Source organism: Elaeis guineensis, chromosome 10 (assembly GCF_000442705.2).
Source record: "Elaeis guineensis isolate ETL-2024a chromosome 10, EG11, whole genome shotgun sequence".
NCBI lineage: Eukaryota > Viridiplantae > Streptophyta > Magnoliopsida > Arecales > Arecaceae > Elaeis > Elaeis guineensis.
The window spans coordinates 39,565,504-39,586,440 of NC_026002.2; the positions used below are offsets into that span (position 1 = coordinate 39,565,504).

At 37.1% G+C, this 20,937-nt stretch overlaps 1 protein-coding gene and 1 pseudogene across 1 annotated transcript; both read right to left on the reverse strand.

The window, feature by feature from the left end:
• Positions 1 to 1,138: 1,138 nt before the first annotated feature.
• On the reverse strand, positions 1,139 to 1,750 carry LOC105052412 (syntaxin-121-like; annotated as a pseudogene).
• Positions 1,751 to 3,780: 2,030 nt separating this feature from the next.
• Positions 3,781 to 7,562, reverse strand: LOC105052411 (methylesterase 17). The gene is made up of 4 exons (XM_010933209.4): positions 7,260 to 7,562; positions 5,982 to 6,122; positions 4,384 to 4,518; positions 3,781 to 4,172 (listed from the first exon to the last, which is right to left on the reverse strand). Exons 1-4 carry the CDS (start codon positions 7,503 to 7,505, stop codon positions 3,894 to 3,896), a joined length of 801 nt encoding a protein of 266 aa, XP_010931511.1. The 5' UTR covers positions 7,506 to 7,562; the 3' UTR covers positions 3,781 to 3,893.
• Between the last annotated feature and the right edge of the window lie 13,375 nt (positions 7,563 to 20,937).

Here is a 20,937-nt window from a genome sequence, read left to right on the forward strand (position 1 = left end):
AGAAAATCAGGTTTTTATTTTTGAGTCGACCCTAGGAGTCGACTCATGGTTTAAAGAGCTGAATGGCACGCTGAAATTTTGGCTGGCACTCTCTGTGAGTCGACCCTATGAGTCGATCCATTGGCATGAGTCAACCCTATGAGTCGACCTCTGCTGCTTTACAGGTCAAAATTACAGAACAGTCATTTTCTGTTCTATTCCACAGAGGTCGATCCTATAAGTCGACCCATGAGCATGAGTCGACCTTATGAGTCGATCCCTGTGATGAAAAAATTCTGTAACAGTTAATTTTTAACCCATTTTAATTGCATTTAATTCTCATTTAATGTGCTCTAACGGCTCTATTTCAGCCCAGATTACTCTCCATCATTATTTGAAGTTATAAAAAGGGGCTAAAAGGAGGAAATCATAGATAGAGAAGAGAGAGAGAGATTTTTGAAAAAAGGTTCTTCAAGCATAAGCAAGAGCCCTCTTAAAGCATTCAAGAAGCTTTTAATTCAAGTTCACCAACTCTTCAAGTACTAATTCAAGTCTCCAACCACCTTGAGAAAATCAGAAAGAGCTTTCTTCTACTTGAGTAAAGTATATTTAAAGCTTCATTCGCTCATTAAAGGAGCTTCATCTGTATTTTTATGTAATTAATTGTAATACTTCTTTTGAGTTATTATTTTTATTTTGAAAGAGTTCCAAAACGTGAAAAGGTTGATCCGAACCTTGAATCAGATTGTATTGGATTGGCTTGTACCTGAGAAACAAGTGTTCTAGCTTGGGATAGCTAGAGTCGGAGGTTCCAACGAGTGTATTTAGGTCGAATACAGTTTAGTGGATTAGAATTTCCAAATAGAAATTTGGGGAGTGGATGTAGGTGCAAGGTTGGTACCGAACCACTATAAATCTTCTTGTTTGTGTTGTGCTTAATTGCTCTCCTCCTAAACTTCTTTATTCTCTTGCATTCTTGCATCCAACTTTTATCCTTGCATAAATTATACTCTCCTTACTTATCTTGCTCTTGTTAAATAATCTTCATAGTTGCAAATTAAGTTTAAATTTTTAGAAACCCAATTCACCCCCCCCTCTTGGGTTGCATAGCTGGGCAACACATCACAAAATTAAAACATTAACAATAAGATCATGGCCTCTACATTGACCTCTCACCTTCCCCCATTTACACCAAGGCCTCCACCATCTCCTCATCTGGCTTCTCCCTAGTCATCATATAGTATTGTTGCTCTATGGCCTCCTGATAATCGGCGGCGACCCTCTTCCATAGCTCACCCAAGCCCTTCATGGAGTCCTTGAGCTTCTTGTGGAGGTTGGCAATGATGGAGGTGCGACTGCAGTTGGTGGGGGAGCCAAGGTTGTAGCTGGAGAGGAAGCAGTTGGCCGCATTGGTGCGGTTGAGGGACTTGAGGTAGAGCTTGATGAGCTTGGCCTTCTTTAGGGCGGTGGCAATGTCATCATCCATACGGGCATGGAGGTCGCAGACAGCAAAGGCGGTGTGGAGGATCTTGGAGGCCTCATCGGACTCGTGGAGCCAGCGACCTTGAAGAACTTGTCTAGATTGGCGCTTGCGGCGGCGGATGAGCATGGGTTGCGGCTCATCTGGACGTCCTTGATCGCCTCCATGTCCCCGAAGAACTCATCCAGATTGGCACCGACACTAGTGGAAGAGGATGGGTTGCAGCTCATCAGGACGTCACTGCCCTCCATCGGCATCCCACCTCCACGATCTCGAGAAAAGGCTGTTCATCATATCTTAACTTTATATTTTTATATCTCTCCCAAAATTATTCTGATCTCCGATGTGGGACAATCAATTCAGTCGAAGGTGGTCGAGATGATACAGAAGGAGGGATCGAAGCAAAAGAAATGGAGGCTTAGGGGAAGAGGGGGTGGGGTTTAGTGGAGTTCGACAACGCTTATAAGCATCATCTCAAGTCCGACCTGACGACGCTTATAAGCGTCATCAAGAGCCAGTGGATAGAGTCTGACGATGCTTATGAGCATCGTTAAAAGTTAGTGGAGTCCGACGATGCTTATAAGCATTGTTAAAAGTCATTATTTATTTAATTTCTAATAAGCGATCTGATGATGCTTATAAGCATTATTAAGAGCCATTTATTTTATTCAATTTCTAATAAATAGGAGGAAGACCGTTTTATACTTACCAACAGTTTAAACTAGCATTAGCAAATAAAAGTCGGCTATTTTCCTTTCTTTTATTGTGTGTGCATGAGCAATTGGGATCGCATTAGTTCCCTTAGAGCTTGCATTATATTCAAGCTTTTAAGTTTTATCATCACATAAGAAAGTGAAGAGAGGCTCTCTACCAACAGAACATGACGTTTATGAGGATGTTTGGTACAGGGTGATGATCCCAAAATCAAGGATGATGTGGATAGAGGTACTAAGATCATCATATTTGGTTGTACTATAAGGTTCCATGTGATAATAATCCCAAAGCACCCCCATTCCTCAAATCATAGCCCAACATAATGATGGGATATCTATCTTTAAGTTCAGAAATCCAAAATCACTCCAAGATAATGATCTTAAGCTAAAATTTGAGAATAAAAAAATCCTCAATTGAACCAAAAAAAATTGTATATCAATATACCATTAATATATATCAATATTATATATATATATATATTATATTGACATTATATATAATGTATTTATGATATATATTATATTATAATATATTACTAATCATATTATTGTCATATTATTATACTTCATTTTTATATAATAAAATTTTTTAATGTATTACATCTATTTTTCTTATTATTTTAATCAAAATAAATATCAATATAAAAATAATATATTATAGAAATAAATAATAATATTAATTCAATAATAATAATTAATATATCTTTATAGGATTAATAATTTATATTAGTAATAATTATCATCTAATGACATATATTAATAATTAATATACGAATAAATATATTAAGATTTTATTATAATATATTTTATATGATTAATTATATATATGTGTGTGTGTCAAAGATAGTTTTGATATTATATAATCAATGATCTTGGATTCTCATATAATACCAAATATGCTACTCATAGATACTTGAGAATCTTTTATTACTAAAACATAGCATAAAAAAGATGATGATCTTAAATTATTGGGATGAGATTATTCTGAGAGAAGGATCATCAGTAATTTAAGATCATCTTGGTGATCCCTATTTGCTATGGGTTTGTATTGACAAATTTATGCAGCTTGGTCTTCAACATCCTGAATCTATGACACTTATCAAAGTTTGAGCGGAAGTCACCATATGAAGAGAGTTGTAGTGCTTGAAGAGGAAGTCGACTGGCCCACAGTGAAATCACATAAAAGAGGCTAGTGGACGCACTATTGTGATGTCCACATGATAAAAAGAGAAGTTATAGTGCATGCATGTGATCACAAAATATAATAACGTAAGATACGTCGCATATTGGCGGTCCAGCGAGCTTGTTAGTTGTATTGTCAGTAATGAGATATGAGGCATATCTTTAACATTCAAACTTTTGCACTCGCTGCATGCATCGCATAAGATACCAAGACACCGCTTGGATGCAAGTGGTGGTGGATAAGTTTTGAGAGTCATTCCGCACTTGGTAGGCTGCCCAATAATTTACCTGCTCAGTCTGCAACGTCTATATAATTGTTCCAACTTCAAACAGGGATATGGTATTGCCATTACAATCCCAGAAAGAAGCCATAGGCATTAAAATTAATTACTTTGCAATCAGGAACAAATAATAGACTCAAAAACATGGTTCTGATATGTAAAATATAGTATTAGATTTTGCCAACACTGGTTCATGCCTTTGTTTTCCAGATTATGACAACTACTTTATGTATTATTACTAGGAGCTAGTCATGACAATTATTCATTAACATTACAAGTTGAGGCTTTAAGTATTATTCCGAAGAGCTGGTTAGGTGCAGAGAAGAAAGGGCTGTGATCAGTCTTCAAATGCAACACCTCACTCGGTGGCCACCGCCGGATCATGGCATCTTGCTGCTCGGGCTTTACCATGTTGTCATGTGCTGTCCTTATAAAGATCCGTTGCACCTTGTTAACTTTCTCTACTTCTCCTGTAAATTTTGCCTTTGCCACCGCAGTTGGCCATGGGCGCACCAGCATTGAAGCCAAAATGGAGTCCTGAGCCAGTTGGAGTACAGTCAATTAGAGCCCAATTATATATTAAGGCCTCTTGGTCCTGAGAAACTATTATTCATCAAATTTATGATTTAAGTAAGTTATCTATGTCAACCTTTTTTTTTTTGCCCCCAAATAAACGGGTCTACAAGCAAAAAGAAACAAAAAGTTTTTATTGTTTCCTCATGTTATTTTATATGGAATAACAAGGTACCTGTTTAGGGCTCAATTGATACAGAATTCGGCGTTGAAATTCCTTGCGCAGAGCCATGCTGGTTGGGGAATGACCACGCCCTAAACCGTAAGTTAGTTCATAAACATCACCATATTTTTCTAAATCAGGGATTCCCTATGGAAATAAACACAATAAAATATCAGTCCAAATGATACCAAATACATAGGAAAAAGAGAATCAAATGATGAACGGACTAATGATCATATGTTCAGCTTTGCATTGTGAAATAAACAAGATAAAACAACAGTATAAATGATACCGAATACATACGAAATAGAGCAAACCGAACTTGTACATGTACTAATGCATGCATGATCATGCAATTATGGATTCATGTACCATCTGAATGATCATATATTCAGCTCTGCGTTACGTTCATACCGATGCATGTACAAATTGTGCAAGTAGATTTCTGGATTCGCGTGCAATGTGGGCTTTCTGGTTTCCAAAATTTGAAATAATTCGTTGGATTTCAAATTAGTTGACAGAAATAGAACTCTCGGGTCAAGCCTTGGCAGGCACAGCCTGTTAGGCTTACAGTGCAATTGGAAGTTACATGGGGTCATATAAATTTTTCTAGTTAAGCATCATTAAGCTCATAATTATTGAGGAATATTAGTTGGGCTCGAGGCTTGGTGAAATTATATCTTGAACCGCATGGCCGTGTGCACCGGTCATTCCTTCTCATTTCTATGGATTCTATTTGTCATTAGCTTGCCTTGGTAATTTGTCTATAGAAATGAAATAAGGTGATTGGTGTGGTCTACGGCCATATTGGTACTCATGGACCCGCACCAAAGGGGGCCCGTTTTGCCTTGGAGCAATTTGTTTTCTTTAGTTTTTTTGACTAAACTATTTTATCTGGAATAGCTGCAGGCAGGCAAATGAGGCCAAAAAGATACATCTTTTTTCTTTGTTACGCAAATGAGCTCCTCCATTGTAAGGGGCAATAATTGACACAAGAAAGTGTAGGCGTCCGGACACGAGGGCCAATTTGAAAACGATAATTTTTGGCCGAGTGTGCATGGCCGCTGTGGGCTAGTTGAAGCCTTCTCCCATGCATTTTTATAGGTCTGTTTTGTTGATCGGCTACACAAGCCAAATGGCTATTTAGTTTGTAAACCATACCTATATTTTAATATTTCTTGACATCTGTCACAGAGAAAAACAAAGGGTTCTTAACTTCAAAAGTAAGAAGTAACAACATAGCAAGTGAAAGAATAAAAAAAGAGAAGAAAAATATTCAAAAAAAAGTTTTTTTTTAAAGAAAAAGAGTGCTTCTCCTTGGACGCACTTTCTCAGAAAAAAAAAAAAAAAAAAGGTCACAACCGGTCTTATTCAGATTTTAATATGATCAGTAAAACTTTTCAGTTGATTTTGAGGTTTTGTATGAGGCATTTATTTGTCAAGAGATGGTACTATGGTTCGATGAAGAAACTCCAAAGTTTAACATGCAGCAAAAATTGCTATTTGGTGATCATTGTGATACGATTGATGCCATGTTGATAATTAAAAGGGTAAATAGTTTAAAGGAAATTAACTGAAAGTTACAAGGAATTTTAGTGCAAGAGATTTACATCTAAGATATCTTCTTCTGAGAGAAATCCTGATGGAAGCATTGTGGCAGCAAGGAAGATAGCTAGTTTGATTTTATCACTGAATGCATGCATGGCATGAGTCACGCATAACCCTCCAGCACTATGTCCCACTAAAATTACCTGTACAACAAGTGAAAAAAATGGCCAATAAAATTGTTAAATTTAAGAAAATATAATTTGCATGCCACCAAGAGTAAAAGTTTTGCTGTAAAGTCTCTGATACCTACCTTTTTTTTTAAGATTTTGGAAAATAATCGCTCTATTATATGGAGATCTTCCCAACTTTTTTTCTTCGGAAAGTGGTACCCTTCTTTTTTTTTTTTTTTTGTTCTTAATCGGACCTTTCTATATTTTTATCTATAAGATTAATTTTTTTTCGAGCAAAACACTAAGCAACTCACCATCACTCCTTGAAGAAAACTAAATGACATGAAAAATTAAACAATTTGATACATTATATTTTTTAATGCACTTATAACAACAAATAATATCTATACATGGCAAATAAGATTAGCTAAACCACTTAATACATCTATCATCCTCTTTTTGTTGTCTTTCTTGGAGAGAAAATGAGGGGGATAGCTTTCACTTGAATTTTACTGAAGATAAAAAATAAAAAACAAAAAACAAAAAAAAAAGAAATAAAAAAAGCTAGAAAAGTTCTAAATTCCCATGCCATCATTAACAAAGATCCTAAATTTAAAATTCAAAATTTCTTTATATAATTCATATTTTATAAAATTTAAATTTCAAATGGCAAATCAGTCTGGCGCAGTCATCAATAAGTATGCTAAAATTGTGCCACCGGATGACGCTAAGAGAAAGCATGGCTAGACCATTGACACCGAAAAAATAGTCACCCACCAATAGTGATCATACATAGAGAGGAGAGACACAATCCCATCCAGGGGAGGGAGAGAAGGGAGATTAGAGAACAAGAGGAAGAAAACAAAGGTCAGAACAGGGGAGGAGCCAACGAATATAGGATTATGATGAGGAGATTGCCATCATCATGAGCCTGATACTGCAAACCATATCCATAATGAGATTTAATCACCACCAGGAATGCAAGAAAAAAAAAATGAAAGGAAAATAGAATTACTCTATTTATTAAAGGAAAATATGAAAAATCTTACCAGATTTCATCAGGAAAAAAAATAAATAAATAAACATAAAGAAAATCTCTCATTATAATATTATACGTCGGGTGATTGCTATACAGAATATATTTTCCATCAGTTTGGTGTCAGAAAATACCTTGTCACCATCAGGCAAGGCCGACATGAAATCAAAGAGAGGTCTATCATACTCCTCGAAGGAGAGGACGGAGTTGGGGTCGGTGCGGTCGATGCCAGCGCTTGTGAGGTCGAGACACGTTACCCGGTGACCGGAGCCCTCAAGGAGGTGCCGAACCTTAAACCAGCACCAGGCTCCGTGGCCCACGCCATGCACAAAGACAAAGTGCTGGGGTTGGAACGCATCTGTGACCACCTCTTCTCCCATTCTTCTGCTCCCTTGTACTTACCTTTGTGTGTCTTCCCTTCTTCTTCTATACCTATCGTATATATATATATATAGATATGACTGATTTGGCCAAAGCTCAGACGTCACCAAGGCGACAAGTTCATAGCGTTTAGTCTCGGTACGTTGTTTACGGGGTGTTCCTACTGTGAATGATCTGGCGTATGAGATAAGAACCAGGTCAGCATCAACTGTTTCTTCACTGGCCGGCTGCGGTTTATATGAGGGGGAGTAATGGCGCTTACCAAAAAAGAGGAGAGTAATAGCAGAACCTGGAGAAGTGAGTATTTGACAAGAAGGAACGATTTTTTTTTTTTTTTTAAAAGTCATATATGGTTGGCTGAATGTTGCATGCTAGTTTATTATTTTACTTCTGCATTAATATTGCTTCCAATGTTGGCATATATTTACTAAAACTTAAGAATATTGTAATAGTCAGCTACTTTTAATTTGACCAAGGATCCTCTATGGTGTAACTTTTGCACCGCAGTCCTGTACAATACCTTGGATGGCTGCCACGACATCCATGGGCGGCTATCCTTTACTTTGCGGTGCAAAAATCATTCCCTATAATTTAGAAGACATGCATCAAAGATCAGAGTGCTCCCACCGTGAAACAGAAGTATTCTTCCAGACGATGTGCCAATCAGTCATATGAAAAAGCTCCTCGTGCCTTTGTGATGCTAATTTGAGAACTCTGGTATCCCTACTTTCTCAAGTCAGAACAACTACATTGTGCCATAAAAGTGAAGTAACTTTTCATATGATCGAATGGAGATAGATGAACGCATTACCTGAGTCAAGAGATGGTCTGGAAAAGCTACCTGCTGCCTATTTTACAGGACTAGTCATCTTCCTCGCGAGCAAGTCAAGGTTGATCAAAGAAAATACAGGAATAGTCATCTTCCTCGCAAGCAAGTCAAGGTTGACCAAAGAAAAAGAAATAGGAATAGTCATCCTCCTCGCAAGCAAGTCAACGTTGATCGAAGAAACCAAGAAGGACAGCTACTCAACACCATTTGACACTCAAAAAAGAGAGCTTTGACATTTCTCTTCCCAAAGAACCAAAAGAAGAGAATATGAGGAGGCAGCATATATAACATACAGTGCTACTCGCTGTATTTGGATCTCAGTCTCTTTCTATTGAAACATTTTAGAGAAAAGGATATTTGGAAATGGAATAACTAATTAGGATTATTTAGTATTTTATTCCTCTACGAGCGTCTATATATAGGGTCGACCATTGCTGATAATCAAACATTATCTGCATCTTAAAAAATCCATGTATTAAAATTAAATTAAAATATATTTTCAAACCACAAATTATGTGAAATCATTTGTCTTTTTCTAAAAAAATATCAGAGTTGGCACCGCTTCCTATGTAAGTAAAAGATTTATGAAACATTTTTTTTGTTGATTTCATGTAACTTGAATTGTACAGATCTAGTTCAGAATTGTAATGTCTCATTCCCCAGTATGAATAACTAGCACCATCTTATACATAGCTAGTCCTTCCATTTAGAAATACCAAACAATTCCTAAATGTTTTGGAATTATCTATGCTAACGAACTGGTGGACATGATAAATGCTGTTACACATTTAAGGCTTTAATTAACTTACATTAAAGAGAAAGCATGGCTTTATTACTGTTTTGGTACTGGTGGGGTGGGGCAGTGCTATATTAATGCCTACATTTCTCCATCATTTTTTCTTTTCATCAGGAAATTATATCTTGCACCCGATATACCAACTTAGCATTACACCAAGCTAATTATATTTGCCTCAATGTAAAGGAGAAAAGGAAGAATGCGGGTGCTTGATTTAGGGTTTGGTAGTTCAAATGGTGCAGACTCAAGGAAAAAGGATGTTTCAGAGCTGGAAAGACTTAATAAGCACATATCCAATCACTGAGCTGGGTGACGGTTCATGAATGGATTCCATTGTAGTCTCTGTATGACTCCCTCCAACTCAATCAATATTAACAGTGTAAAAGCAATAGGTGCCAGAGCTACTATAATTGCTTCGATCGGAACTATTGTCGATATTGAAAATGTCCTTAATTCCTCGATTCATTCCATAGCATGAAATCTATCGGATTTGTTTGACCTACCAGTGGAGAGAGACTCGTTCCAAACTTGGCTAGTTTCCCATATTTTCGTGATAGCAGAGCTTTTTACTGAGACGAGGAAGAATGGATCAACATTCTAGTAGGCGGTGATAATGTTGTTTAGGGCAGAGGAGTATAATGTCAGGATCTGCAAGGTGAGATGAGAGGGCCTCCAGCTAGGTTATTATCAGAACTTATGAGTAGATTGATATAGTGGTGGCAGCAATGAAAGTAGCAAATAATGCAGATAGTGACATATGCGGCCTAACAATCTCTCTATAACTAGAGGCTCCATGTGCTTGAAGAGGATTGGAGCCAATGAACAAGGTGGGGTGGTAGAGGGGCCCGACATCGAGATTAGGACTGTTCGCTAGCTAGAGGGGGGGGAGCTAGGGTTCCATTCGTTTGGGAGAGGATGCAAAGTGCTCACTACTTCTCTTGTCTCCTTTACATTGAAGTGGCTAGAATGGTATCCGGTGGAATTTAATTGGCTTGGTGCATCATTGAGCTGGTACACCAAGTATAGGGTATAATTTCTCCTTTCCATCCCGTCTATGATGTCAAATGCATGGATGATCACAGAGCAAAGCGAGGGCAGGTGTCAGAGGCTTTATCTGCTCCCATTTGTAGTAATCAACACGGTTTGACCCGAAGATAAATTATAAAAATATTTAGCACTTCTATGTTCTTTTTTGATGATGATAAGCCAGCTTTGTTTAAGTCAACACCGGGCATCATGACTTCTAATTATAATCCTTTTGTCAAAACACATGCGGTGATTGTATTTAATGCCAAATGGAAACTTTACAGACTCATAAACATTTCTCTTTGATTATTTCGAAGTTGAGAGGAAGGTGATGTGCTTGTTATCTACGATTCATAAGATTATTGAAGTATCACTCGGAAAGGTAAGACTTGTCACAATGCACATACGCTCATTTCTTGCCTATATATGTTAAAAATGGATCGGTCCCCTCCATAGTTTATCATTTGTTTGCAAACGGACTCCAATAGCTTGTCCACGAAATGCCGGCCGACAGGTTCCCCAGCATTCTTCAAGCAACCAGAAGTCTGCACTCCCAAGTTCAAATTGAGGAACTTGTCGGCTGTGAATCAAAATTTTATTAGTTTATGCTTTGGATATCCACAAAAGAGGCCCCAAAAGAAGAGCCGTACAGTGCAGTTTAGCTGGTTTTTTGCTGTGCTTTCGCAGGACTAGAAATGGATGAGACCTGGATGCCGTACACGTGCACCTAACTTGATGCTGAAGCAAGGTAAGAAGAGTTAGGAGCAGAGCAAAGTTCTGCACACGAAACTGTACATTGGTGACGATGGTTGCATCCGTTATTTTATATGGAGGTTATAGAAAAGCCAATAATATTGCAGCTGTTTGGATGATATCTTATATGGCCAATTATACAGGGTCAATATTATGATATTTTAAAATACATCTTCTTGTTTCATTATTAGATATTTTATTTTCTAATTTCTATGGAAGCACTTCTACTCATTTGGTTTAATTTATAAGATTTATCAAAAGAAAATTGCAAGGATATTCCTTCTTATGATCCTTGATCAAAACAAACCTTAATTCTAGACGACTTGACATATCGACATGCCATTTGGGAGTAAATTAATGTTTCATATGACATGTGCACCGCAATGCATGTCACACCTGCCTCATGAACTGCATCAACTGGTTCATGCCATACAGAATGGATTTTCCTTTTTTATTCACACCACTTTAGAGACCTAGCGTTATCGAGAGACCAACCAGACGTAACTTCAGACCCTTTGTCATAAGAGTGTAATTTTTAGTTGGATTAAATCTAAGTGGGCCAAGCCGACCATGAAGCAACATGCATAAACGTGTGTATACTGTACTTTTTTTTTTTTTTTTTGTTTATCATCATACATGTTGCTTCATATTTGGAGTCCATTAGCTGAGTAATGGATCTGATCCAACCAATAATTACTTCATATGGGGGAGGGGATATCATATTACTGATTTGCTCATGGGGCATTTGCAGTTTGGATCAAGTCAGTCTACATGAGTTTTGTAGGGGTTAAATTGATAACAGATTTGACACCATTTAGCACTAATTATGGAACAAGTTGATGTAACGTGGATAGGGATAGGGAGAAAAGGTAGCCACAATTTTCTGTATTTCTTCTTCTGTTTGGAAAGGCATAACCTAAGCATTGGTAAGATACCTGTCAATCGGGAAAAAACAAGAAGCTTAAATAAGAAAAAAAAACTTCAAATTGCAATAGAGGCCGCTCTAAATAGTGAGAATCCATAAAGCTGATCGCCAATAATTTGAAAAAAATGATGTCTCGGTTGTAATTAATGCTTAAAGCTTTAACCAACGAGTCAAAAAACTGGCTACAGACAAAATAGGGCTTCTGGTTGCTGAATAAAACAAAAATTTGTTTTTTTGAAAGTTATTCTTCAACAGTTTTATTTTAAATATTTGGTTAGTTTCTCCCATGTGCCACATCGCCACCCATATCACAATATCACCTATATATAATAAATTATATTTTTCATTCTCTAAATTTTATAAATATTTTTATATAGTTTTTATATTTTAAAAAAAAAATTTAATTAGATCCTTTGATTTTCAAGTATGATTTAGTTTAACATGTCTAGTAGGATGGCAGATAGACGATGATTTCGATACGGAACGAGTCATTAGATGTATTCAAATAATCTGAATGACAGGCGTATTTAAAATAAAGAGCCAGATCCAGATCTGGAGATGGTCTTAAAATATATCAGGTTTGGAGATCTAAAGATCGCTATTATGAATATAGTAGCGACAACGAAAAAGTATGCAGGCTCAACGTTCTCAATTTTATCATTGCCAAGCTCACTATTGTTATCAATTTTTTTTTTGAAAAAGACTAGATTGGTAATTGTAGACTGTACAATCAAGGACCTCATGCATTTACTCCGACTAGAGTAGCATAGGCAAGCCAAGAGAACAATGAATTGAAAGTAGAATTTTTTTTTTTTTTATTCTCTTTTGCTTTCTTTTTTTTTAGGCTCAGATTAAACTTTTTATGTTTGCTTTATATATATTTTTGTCTATTACATACATATGATGGGGTGTTATATACAAGTCATAATGATGTAAATTTTTTTTATATATATATTTATATCTATTCCAATACAAGGTAGGAGGAAAAAAAGATGGGTTAAAATTATGATTGAAGATGTAGTAAAATTGGTAATATAATAATATATTATTAAAATATTTTTTAAAATTTTTTATTTATATATTATTTCTTTGTATTAGTTTTAACTATCGAAATCATATTAGTTTAAATTAAATTATATTTGAAAATCAGGGGACCTAATTAAAGATTTTTTTAAACTATAAAATAACAATTGAGATCCTAATTAAAAGATCTGCTCTACTCTAGCTGGAGCAAATGCTTGAGATCCTTAGTTGTATAGTCCATGATTACTAATTTATTATTTTTCAAGAAAAAATTTGATAGCAGTAGCGAGCTCGACAACAACAAAATTGAGAATACTGAGCCCGCATATTTTTTCATTGTTGCCACTATATTCACAATAGTGGTCTTCAAATCTACGAATCTGATCCATTTTGAGACCTTCTTCAGGTCTAGACCCAGCTCCATTATTTTAAATACTACTATCATTTTTGGCTTTTTAAATACATTTAATGACTCGTCTCACATCAGAATGATCATCATTTCTGCATCATGTTGGAAAAGTTAAACTAAATCACACTAGAAAATCAAAGGATCTAATTAGAGTTTTTTTCAAGTATAAGGATCATTTAAGAACATTTGTAAAACATAAAGGATGCAAAATATAATTTATAGTATATGGGTGATGATGTGATATATTAGTGCTAATGTAGCACTTGATTGGTGATGTGTCACTCAGTGATTGGATATTTTCAAAAAACTTTCACATCAGATACCATGTCACCTATGAGTGTTGACATGTCATTTATATCAAGTGTTATTTATATCACGTCATCTATGAGTGCTGACATGTCACTCAATAATTAGACACTTTAAAAAATTTCACAATCGATGACACATCATTATCCATCTCACATCATCTATGTCACATCACCTATGAGTGTTGATATGTCAGTTGGTAATTAGATACTTTCAAAAAATTTCATAGTAAACGCCACATCATCACCCATGCCATATCAGTAAAATTAAAAATTTCATCCGTTAGGGATTCTGGAGAGAGACACTCTACAGATATTAGAGAGACAAACCTTCCATCATCCAATGCCAACCACCATCATCTCTTTATTGACACACATCAACGCCCAAACAGAGAACTTTGCAGCAAGGATACAAGGGAAAGGGAACTCAAGAGACAGAAAGATCATTCATTCTCAAATAAGAAATGGAAGGGGTGCAGATTCGAGTGGGAAAAGAATATTGGCTCTAAGAGCGGATACACGTTACACAAGGAGACCTCAACATTATACTAACCGATCTAGGGGGAGACAAACATTGCAGTTGGTGGAAAAGGTGTGGCCATGGCAAACATGAAGGTTTGACGAAATGATCGGTGAACAGCATTATAGGCGACTTGAGACATATCAAGAAGAAAAGAAAAGACACTCAACTCACGCCACGAAAGAACTTATCCGGTGATCTCATCCCCTCCTAACATGTGCGACGTCATATCGCTGGAAAGAGGAACAACAGCTCGTCTCATCAAACCACCCCTTCCTGCACCGAATGGGTGATGGACACAAGTCATTTCATGCCGAGCTCCTAACCAAAGATCCGACGTTGAAGCTCTAGCTGCTTCTCATGTCAGACACCATCCCTGCTGCTCATATGCCGATATACTTCACACTGCGTCGTCTGCCGACAATAGTCCAACTGTTCATCCCACACTTATCACTTCTCCATTGAAAATCAACCCCATCGTTTATTCAATATGTCAATTGTCAATTCATCCGTTTAAATCTGGGGTCTGCTTTCGCTGTGGTAATCAAGGACATTTTAAGCGTGACAGTAGAAACCCTTTGAAATACTTTCATTACAAAAATTATGGTCATACTTATTGAACTTGTAGAGTACCACCTCTCGCCTCCCCCTCCCATCTAATATCAAAAGAAAATGTACCACCTACTGCCTTACCCCCATGCCCAACACCATCACCCACATCCTTAAAATCCATTCCTCCTTCCGATCGCCCCTCGAACACCATGGAACCCAAATCACTACAACCTCGAACTGTCAAGGCCTTCCTTCTGATCACCTCAAAAATGTTTGAGATATTGGGTTACCTAGATAGGGTGGCTTTTGTAGAATCATATGGCAGGAAAATCAAGATTGACGATGTCGCAGTAACTCTGGCGCATGCGGCCAAAGTAGTAGCATCCTGGACAACAAAAAATTTTATGGAAAAAAAACCACTTTTTCATCTCTTGCCCTTCTAGAGAAGTAATCCAAGACCTAATGTCTACGGGCCATATTCATGGAGAAGGCTTCACTTTTATAGTTAACTTCTAGGATCAACACAAAAGAGCATCCTCCCACAATCTCTGTTATAAGGTATGTGCTGGTCTTCCAGACTTACGTCTAATGTGTTGGAATACAGACAACGTTGCCACCATTATATCAAACTTTGGCATCCCATTCCATGCTAGCCGATCTAGCTTTCCATGGGATGACATCACAAGTTTTGACATCCAGTACTATTATGAAGACCTAACTGACATACCAGAGGTCATACAAGTCACGATCGGCCCTCAGACTTACATGGTTAGGATGAAAGTTAAATTCTCAAGACTGAAAATTTTTCTATTTGAAGACTCTGCCTCCAACGAAGAAAAATCAGATGACTTGAACGAAAATAAAAAAAACTTCTGATTTGGCTCCCCAGCTCACAATCGATCCTTGGTACTTGGAAACATCACCTTCAGCAACCTGATTCTACATCATCTGAGAAGGGAGCCCCCAACAATGATGATCATTAGTGCCATCGAAATACCGACTCTCTCTAATGTGCTCTGTGCAAACCTAGCACAACCTAATATACTAAGCCCTATGACCACTCTCAACCGCATCCTTTAGGCTTACACGCTTTTCACTCTGAGCCCTAGCCTACCTATTACATTAGAGCGATTTTTTTATTCCCATTTCATCAACAATGGACTCCCTAACGGCAGCCTAATTCTCTTGGTTTCAAATTCAAAAGAGGTAAACCCGTCAGTCCTATCTACACCCCTGACTATCTCAACCAAGTTGAAGCCTATACATTTGAAATCACCGGCAAATTTTCTGAGGGCTGCACCAGCTACCTCCCAAACATGCCACTTGCACCCCTATACCCACTGCCAGTGTGTTCTCAACCCTATTATTGGCTCTTAGTAAAACTATCCTGAAAAACACCGCTAGCCCTAACCCTTCCATCAAATAGATCAAAAGAAGCCCCAGACTAAGGGCTAAAAAATTTAAAGCGCTTGGGTTGCTCGACCCCAACCTGAATGACCAAGAGAACCTCTTCATCAATTCTCTTACCTTGGATGACATCATCTAGCTAACCAAGAAGTACAGGATTGAAATTTCTACTAAAAGCACCATACTTAAGCTCCGGCAAATGGAGCTTCTCAGGTACAAGGGCCTTAGAGCTCAGCATATCCTTCAAAATGTTGCTTAGTCACTGCAGTGTCATAAAGGTCTCTACAATCAAAGGGTTCTCTAGTTGAAGTTTTTGTGTTGTTGATGACTAGCATATACTTGTTAACTCAAAAGCATTGCATGCTAAGTCTAAGGCTTCTCTTTTACTATGTAAGACTACTACAACTATTTAATACTTATAATAAAAGAGACCTCAACTTTTTGATGAAACCAAATCGACCTACTAATGTTGCTGTAATATTGGAACCAAACTCATCAGATCGTGTTGCAACAACCCTTCGGTCACCTAAGTTGGTCAGTCAACCTCCATGACTATTCTTTTTTGGAACGTAAGAGGAATGTGTAAGGCAAAAAAGAGGAGATATTAAGAATGTCATCAAACATTCAAAATGTAGGATTGTATGCCTTCAGAAAACTAAACTAGAAAGCATCAACTTAAACCTTGTCAAATCAGCTTGCAGCTTCAACTTCACAGAATGGCATTACAAAGAGGCTATAGGCTCATCGGGTGGTTTATTGATTGCTTGGAAGCCAACCCTAGTTAATGGAGCAGCAATTCATATAGGAGATTTCACAATCACTACCTATTTCACGACAATGAAAAATAAATCACAATGGTTTCTCACTAACATATACGGACCACATGATCGACATCTCCGAACCCAACTATTCGAAGAATTCAATCATGTTAAGGAAAACCACCATAGTCTTTGGATGATAGTGGGCGATTTCAATGCTACTCGATATAGTTTTGAAAGAAGGAGAGCAGCCAGCAGTAGAGTAGCATCTAGAGATTTCAACGCCTGCATCAACCGCCTCAAACTACTCAAAATCAATGCCCCAAATAGGAAATTGATCTGAACAAACTTCCGTAAAGAGGCAAGTTTGGCAAAACTAGATAGAAGTTTTGTTTTGATTGAATGGCACACCCAACATCCTCTAACAACACTCACTCCACTGGTAAGAACAACTTCCGATCATACCCCCTTACTACTTTCTTTTACTACTAACTTTTGGATAGGTACAAAGAGATTTAAGTCCTTCCGCTTTGAAAATACATGGTACCTGCAACAAGATTTTAAGAAACTAATGGAATTATGGTGGAAATCTACTTCATCCTCATTAGAAGCTGTACACAACTTAATACTCAAATTGTGCTTCTTGTGATCACGCTTGAGCGGATGGAGTTAGGTTAAAATAGGATGGATCCATCAATGAAAGAAGGATATAGAAATAAAAATTGGAGCCTACAACAACCTCGAAGAGGAAAGAAATCTAACAAACAAGGAGAGAAATCAAAGGATAAACCTCAAATCCCAGCTTGAAGTGGTACTCCAATAGGAAGAAATTTATTGGAGACAAAGATCAAGGCAAACTTGGTTGATAGAGGGAGAGATCGAAACACCAAATATTTCCAAAAAAATGCATCTAATAGGTGAAGGAAGAACTTTATTGCTGAAATTTAGAATGATGATAAAGTTTACAGTAATCAGTCAAAAATTCATAAAGCTTTCCTAGAATACTACAAAGAGCTACTTGGCTCTAAGGAGGATTCAATGGTGGAAGCCAACTGAGATTTGTTATATCTTGAAAATCACATTGACCTCACCTCCCTAAAAAATCCATTCATTGAAAAAGAAATAAAAAATGCAATCTTCAGCCTTCCTGGACATAAAGCTCCAGGCCAAGATGGATTTTCAATATCATTTTATCAAAAACATTGGCAGCTCCTCAAACTTGATATCCTAACCTTCTTTGAAGCCATCCATAAATCACCAACAGACCTATCCAAAATAAACCATATAAACATTGTTCTAGTCCCCAAGAAGAAAGAGAGCTTGGACGGTAGGGACTACCGGCCGATTAGCTTGAAAAATAGCATCATCAAAATTTTCTAAAATGTGCTATCTTCAAGGCTTGAAAAATTCATTGATCCCCTGATTTTAGAGACACAATCAGTCTTTATCAAAAATAGAACAATACATGAGAGTTATATCATAGCTGCTGAAGTTATTTCTCATTGCAAAAGGATCAAAGAGAACGAAATTCTCTGTAAAATTGATTTTGAAAAGATGTTTGATAGGATCTCTTGAAAACTTCTTGGTCAATTATTGGAAAGAAGAGAATTTGATCCCAAATGGCAAAGATGGGTGCTTTCAGTGCTTCAGACCAATACTTCAATTATCATCAGTGGCGAAAAAGAAAAATCTTTTTGTAGCAAGAAAAGATCGAATCAAGACAATCCACTCCCCCTACAATTATTCATCCTCATAGCAGACTTACTAAACTGAATGCTCACTAAAGCTTCAGAGAACAATCTCGTCAACGGCCTTGGTCCCCTTCAAACGAATGAGAAAACTAAATGTTTGCAATATGCCGACGACATAATTATTTTCTGCAAAGCTAAAAAAAAGGAGATTAACTCTCTGAAAATCATTCTATACACATTTGAACTCCTCACAGGTCTAAAAATAAACTTCAATAAAATCAACATCATCGATTTAGGACTATCAAATGAGGAAACTGAAGACTACATCAATATGCTTGGATGTCCAGCTGCATAGTTGCCAATCAAGAACCTAGGTATACCACTTCACAATGCAGCTCTGAAGGCACATAATTAGAACTTTATTTTGAAAAACATAGAAAAAAAAATTGTTGGTTGGAAGCACAAGGTCCTGTGTCTCTGGTTGGCCGAGTAACTCTGATTAGCTCAATGCTCAGTGCCATCCTGATATACTGGATGCTGGTTTTTCTTCTATCGAAAGCGATCATTCAGAGAATAAATACTGCTTGTAAAAATTTTCTTTGGGGAGGAGGAGCTCATTGTGAAAAAATCAAGTATCTCGCAAACTGGTCGTCGGTGTGTCGACCTAAATAGATGGGAGGATTGGGGATTAGGGACCTAAAAACAATGAACCATGCTTTAATATTGACATGGTGGTGGACTTTTTATTTACAGATGAAAAAGTTATGGAAAAAGATTATTCAGAGCACATATTATAGTAATTGCCTTTCTTTGTCCATCCATAGTGCTACAGAAAGAAAGTTTTTGCCTATCTGGAGAGGAGTCACTAAGTTAGATAAAATTTTCCAGAATTTTACACTCTTAAAAGTAGGCAATGGAAAAAAATACATCCTTCTTATATGATATTTGGTTAAAAGAAATATCACTAAACAACATATTGCCAAACCTCCACACTTTCGCAATTAATCAGGCAATCAGCACTACTAAATTCCTTGCTCACAATGATTGGATGTCAAACTTCAATACTCCACGGCTAAGTTATATGGCCACTGAAGACTACAGAAAGCTTATCGGATATCTTTCATATATAAAATTAATAGAGGACCAAGACAGTAGAATCTGGAAGTGGAGCAAGACTAAAAATTTTTTCGTAAAAAACTGCCATTTATTTCTCATCAATGGTGGGGTGCACCAAGCAATTGAAGAGATCCTATGGATATTGCTAATTCTAAAGAAAGTTAAAGTTTTTAGCTGGCTGAATTACTTCAACAAAATCCTCACATCGAAAAACTTAAACAAAAAAGGAATCCAGATAGATCAAACATGCAAGTTGTGTTACAGCACCACTGAAATAGTAGATCATCTACTACTAACCTATTCATATTCCAAAGCACTTTGGTCGCTAGTCTCTAGAGGATTAAACCAGCCACAACTGTCGAACAACATCACCCTAATATGGAAAGACTGGATTCAAAATTTTCTATCCAGAGATCAAGGCATAGCATTCATTTCACTCATAACAATCCCACATTGGATGATCTAGAACGAGTGTAATAATAGAATCTTTCGATTTGAAGCCCATTTGGCAATGAAAACAGCAAAGAAAACCATCCATATATTTGAAGAATGGACATAATTTGTAAAGAAAGTAGAAGGAACCAAAAAATCACTACAAAAAATGTCACATACACCCATGCTTTTTAGTCACATAAAGTACATAGTGGGTTAAAGGTCAAATTTTGAAAAATAGATTGTATATACCCACATTTGTCAAACATGAAAAATGTTATAATTAATTTTTAACTTATGTTTCAATGATTAAACATGAGTAAATCAAATCTACTAATGGATAAATATGGATAACCCAAATCTGCTAAAAAATATATTAAGTATTGACGGAAAGTGACTGGCGCCAAGAGAGGAGCGCCAAAACAAAAAAAATAAAAGAAAAAAAAAGCACCAGCCCCATCTCCCTTGATTAAGTAAAACAATAAAATCACCACCCGCCCCACCAATAGGAACCCCGATGCCCTATCTCCTAGATCAGATCGTGTAAAGGGAGAAAGCCCTCTCTGTCGTCTAGGGTTCCTTTACCAACTGCGGAGGTTTCTCACCAATGCTTCGACTAGATACTATAGAGCACGGCTTGATCCTACCACTACTACAATCTTCCTCCATATCTTCTGATCTAGGAGCCCCACTCTCCACTCCCTAGTCCAGCGGCAACAAAGGCAACAAGAGTGGCAGCAGTGTGAATGGTGGTGGAGGTAGCGGTCGTTGGCGGCAGACATCTGTTCTCTCCACTCTCCACTCTCTGCTCTCCACTCCCTCTCCATTCTCTCTCCTTATTTCTCCCAAATCGACATGTCCTAATCTTGTTTTCTCAGTTCTCCAAGTG

Bases quoted from the DNA above. Each gene is read 5' to 3' on its own strand.
- LOC105052411 (XM_010933209.4), bottom strand. From the start codon at position 7,505: ATGGGAGAAGAGGTGGTCACAGATGCGTTCCAACCCCAGCACTTTGTC. The intron at 6,123-7,259 runs GTATTTTCTGAC...CTTGTTGTACAG, and splicing joins CCTTGCCTGATGGTGACAAG to GTAATTTTAGTGGGACATAG. The intron at 4,519-5,981 runs GTAAATCTCTTG...TTATTTCCATAG, and splicing joins CAGAAGAAGATATCTTAGAT to GGAATCCCTGATTTAGAAAA.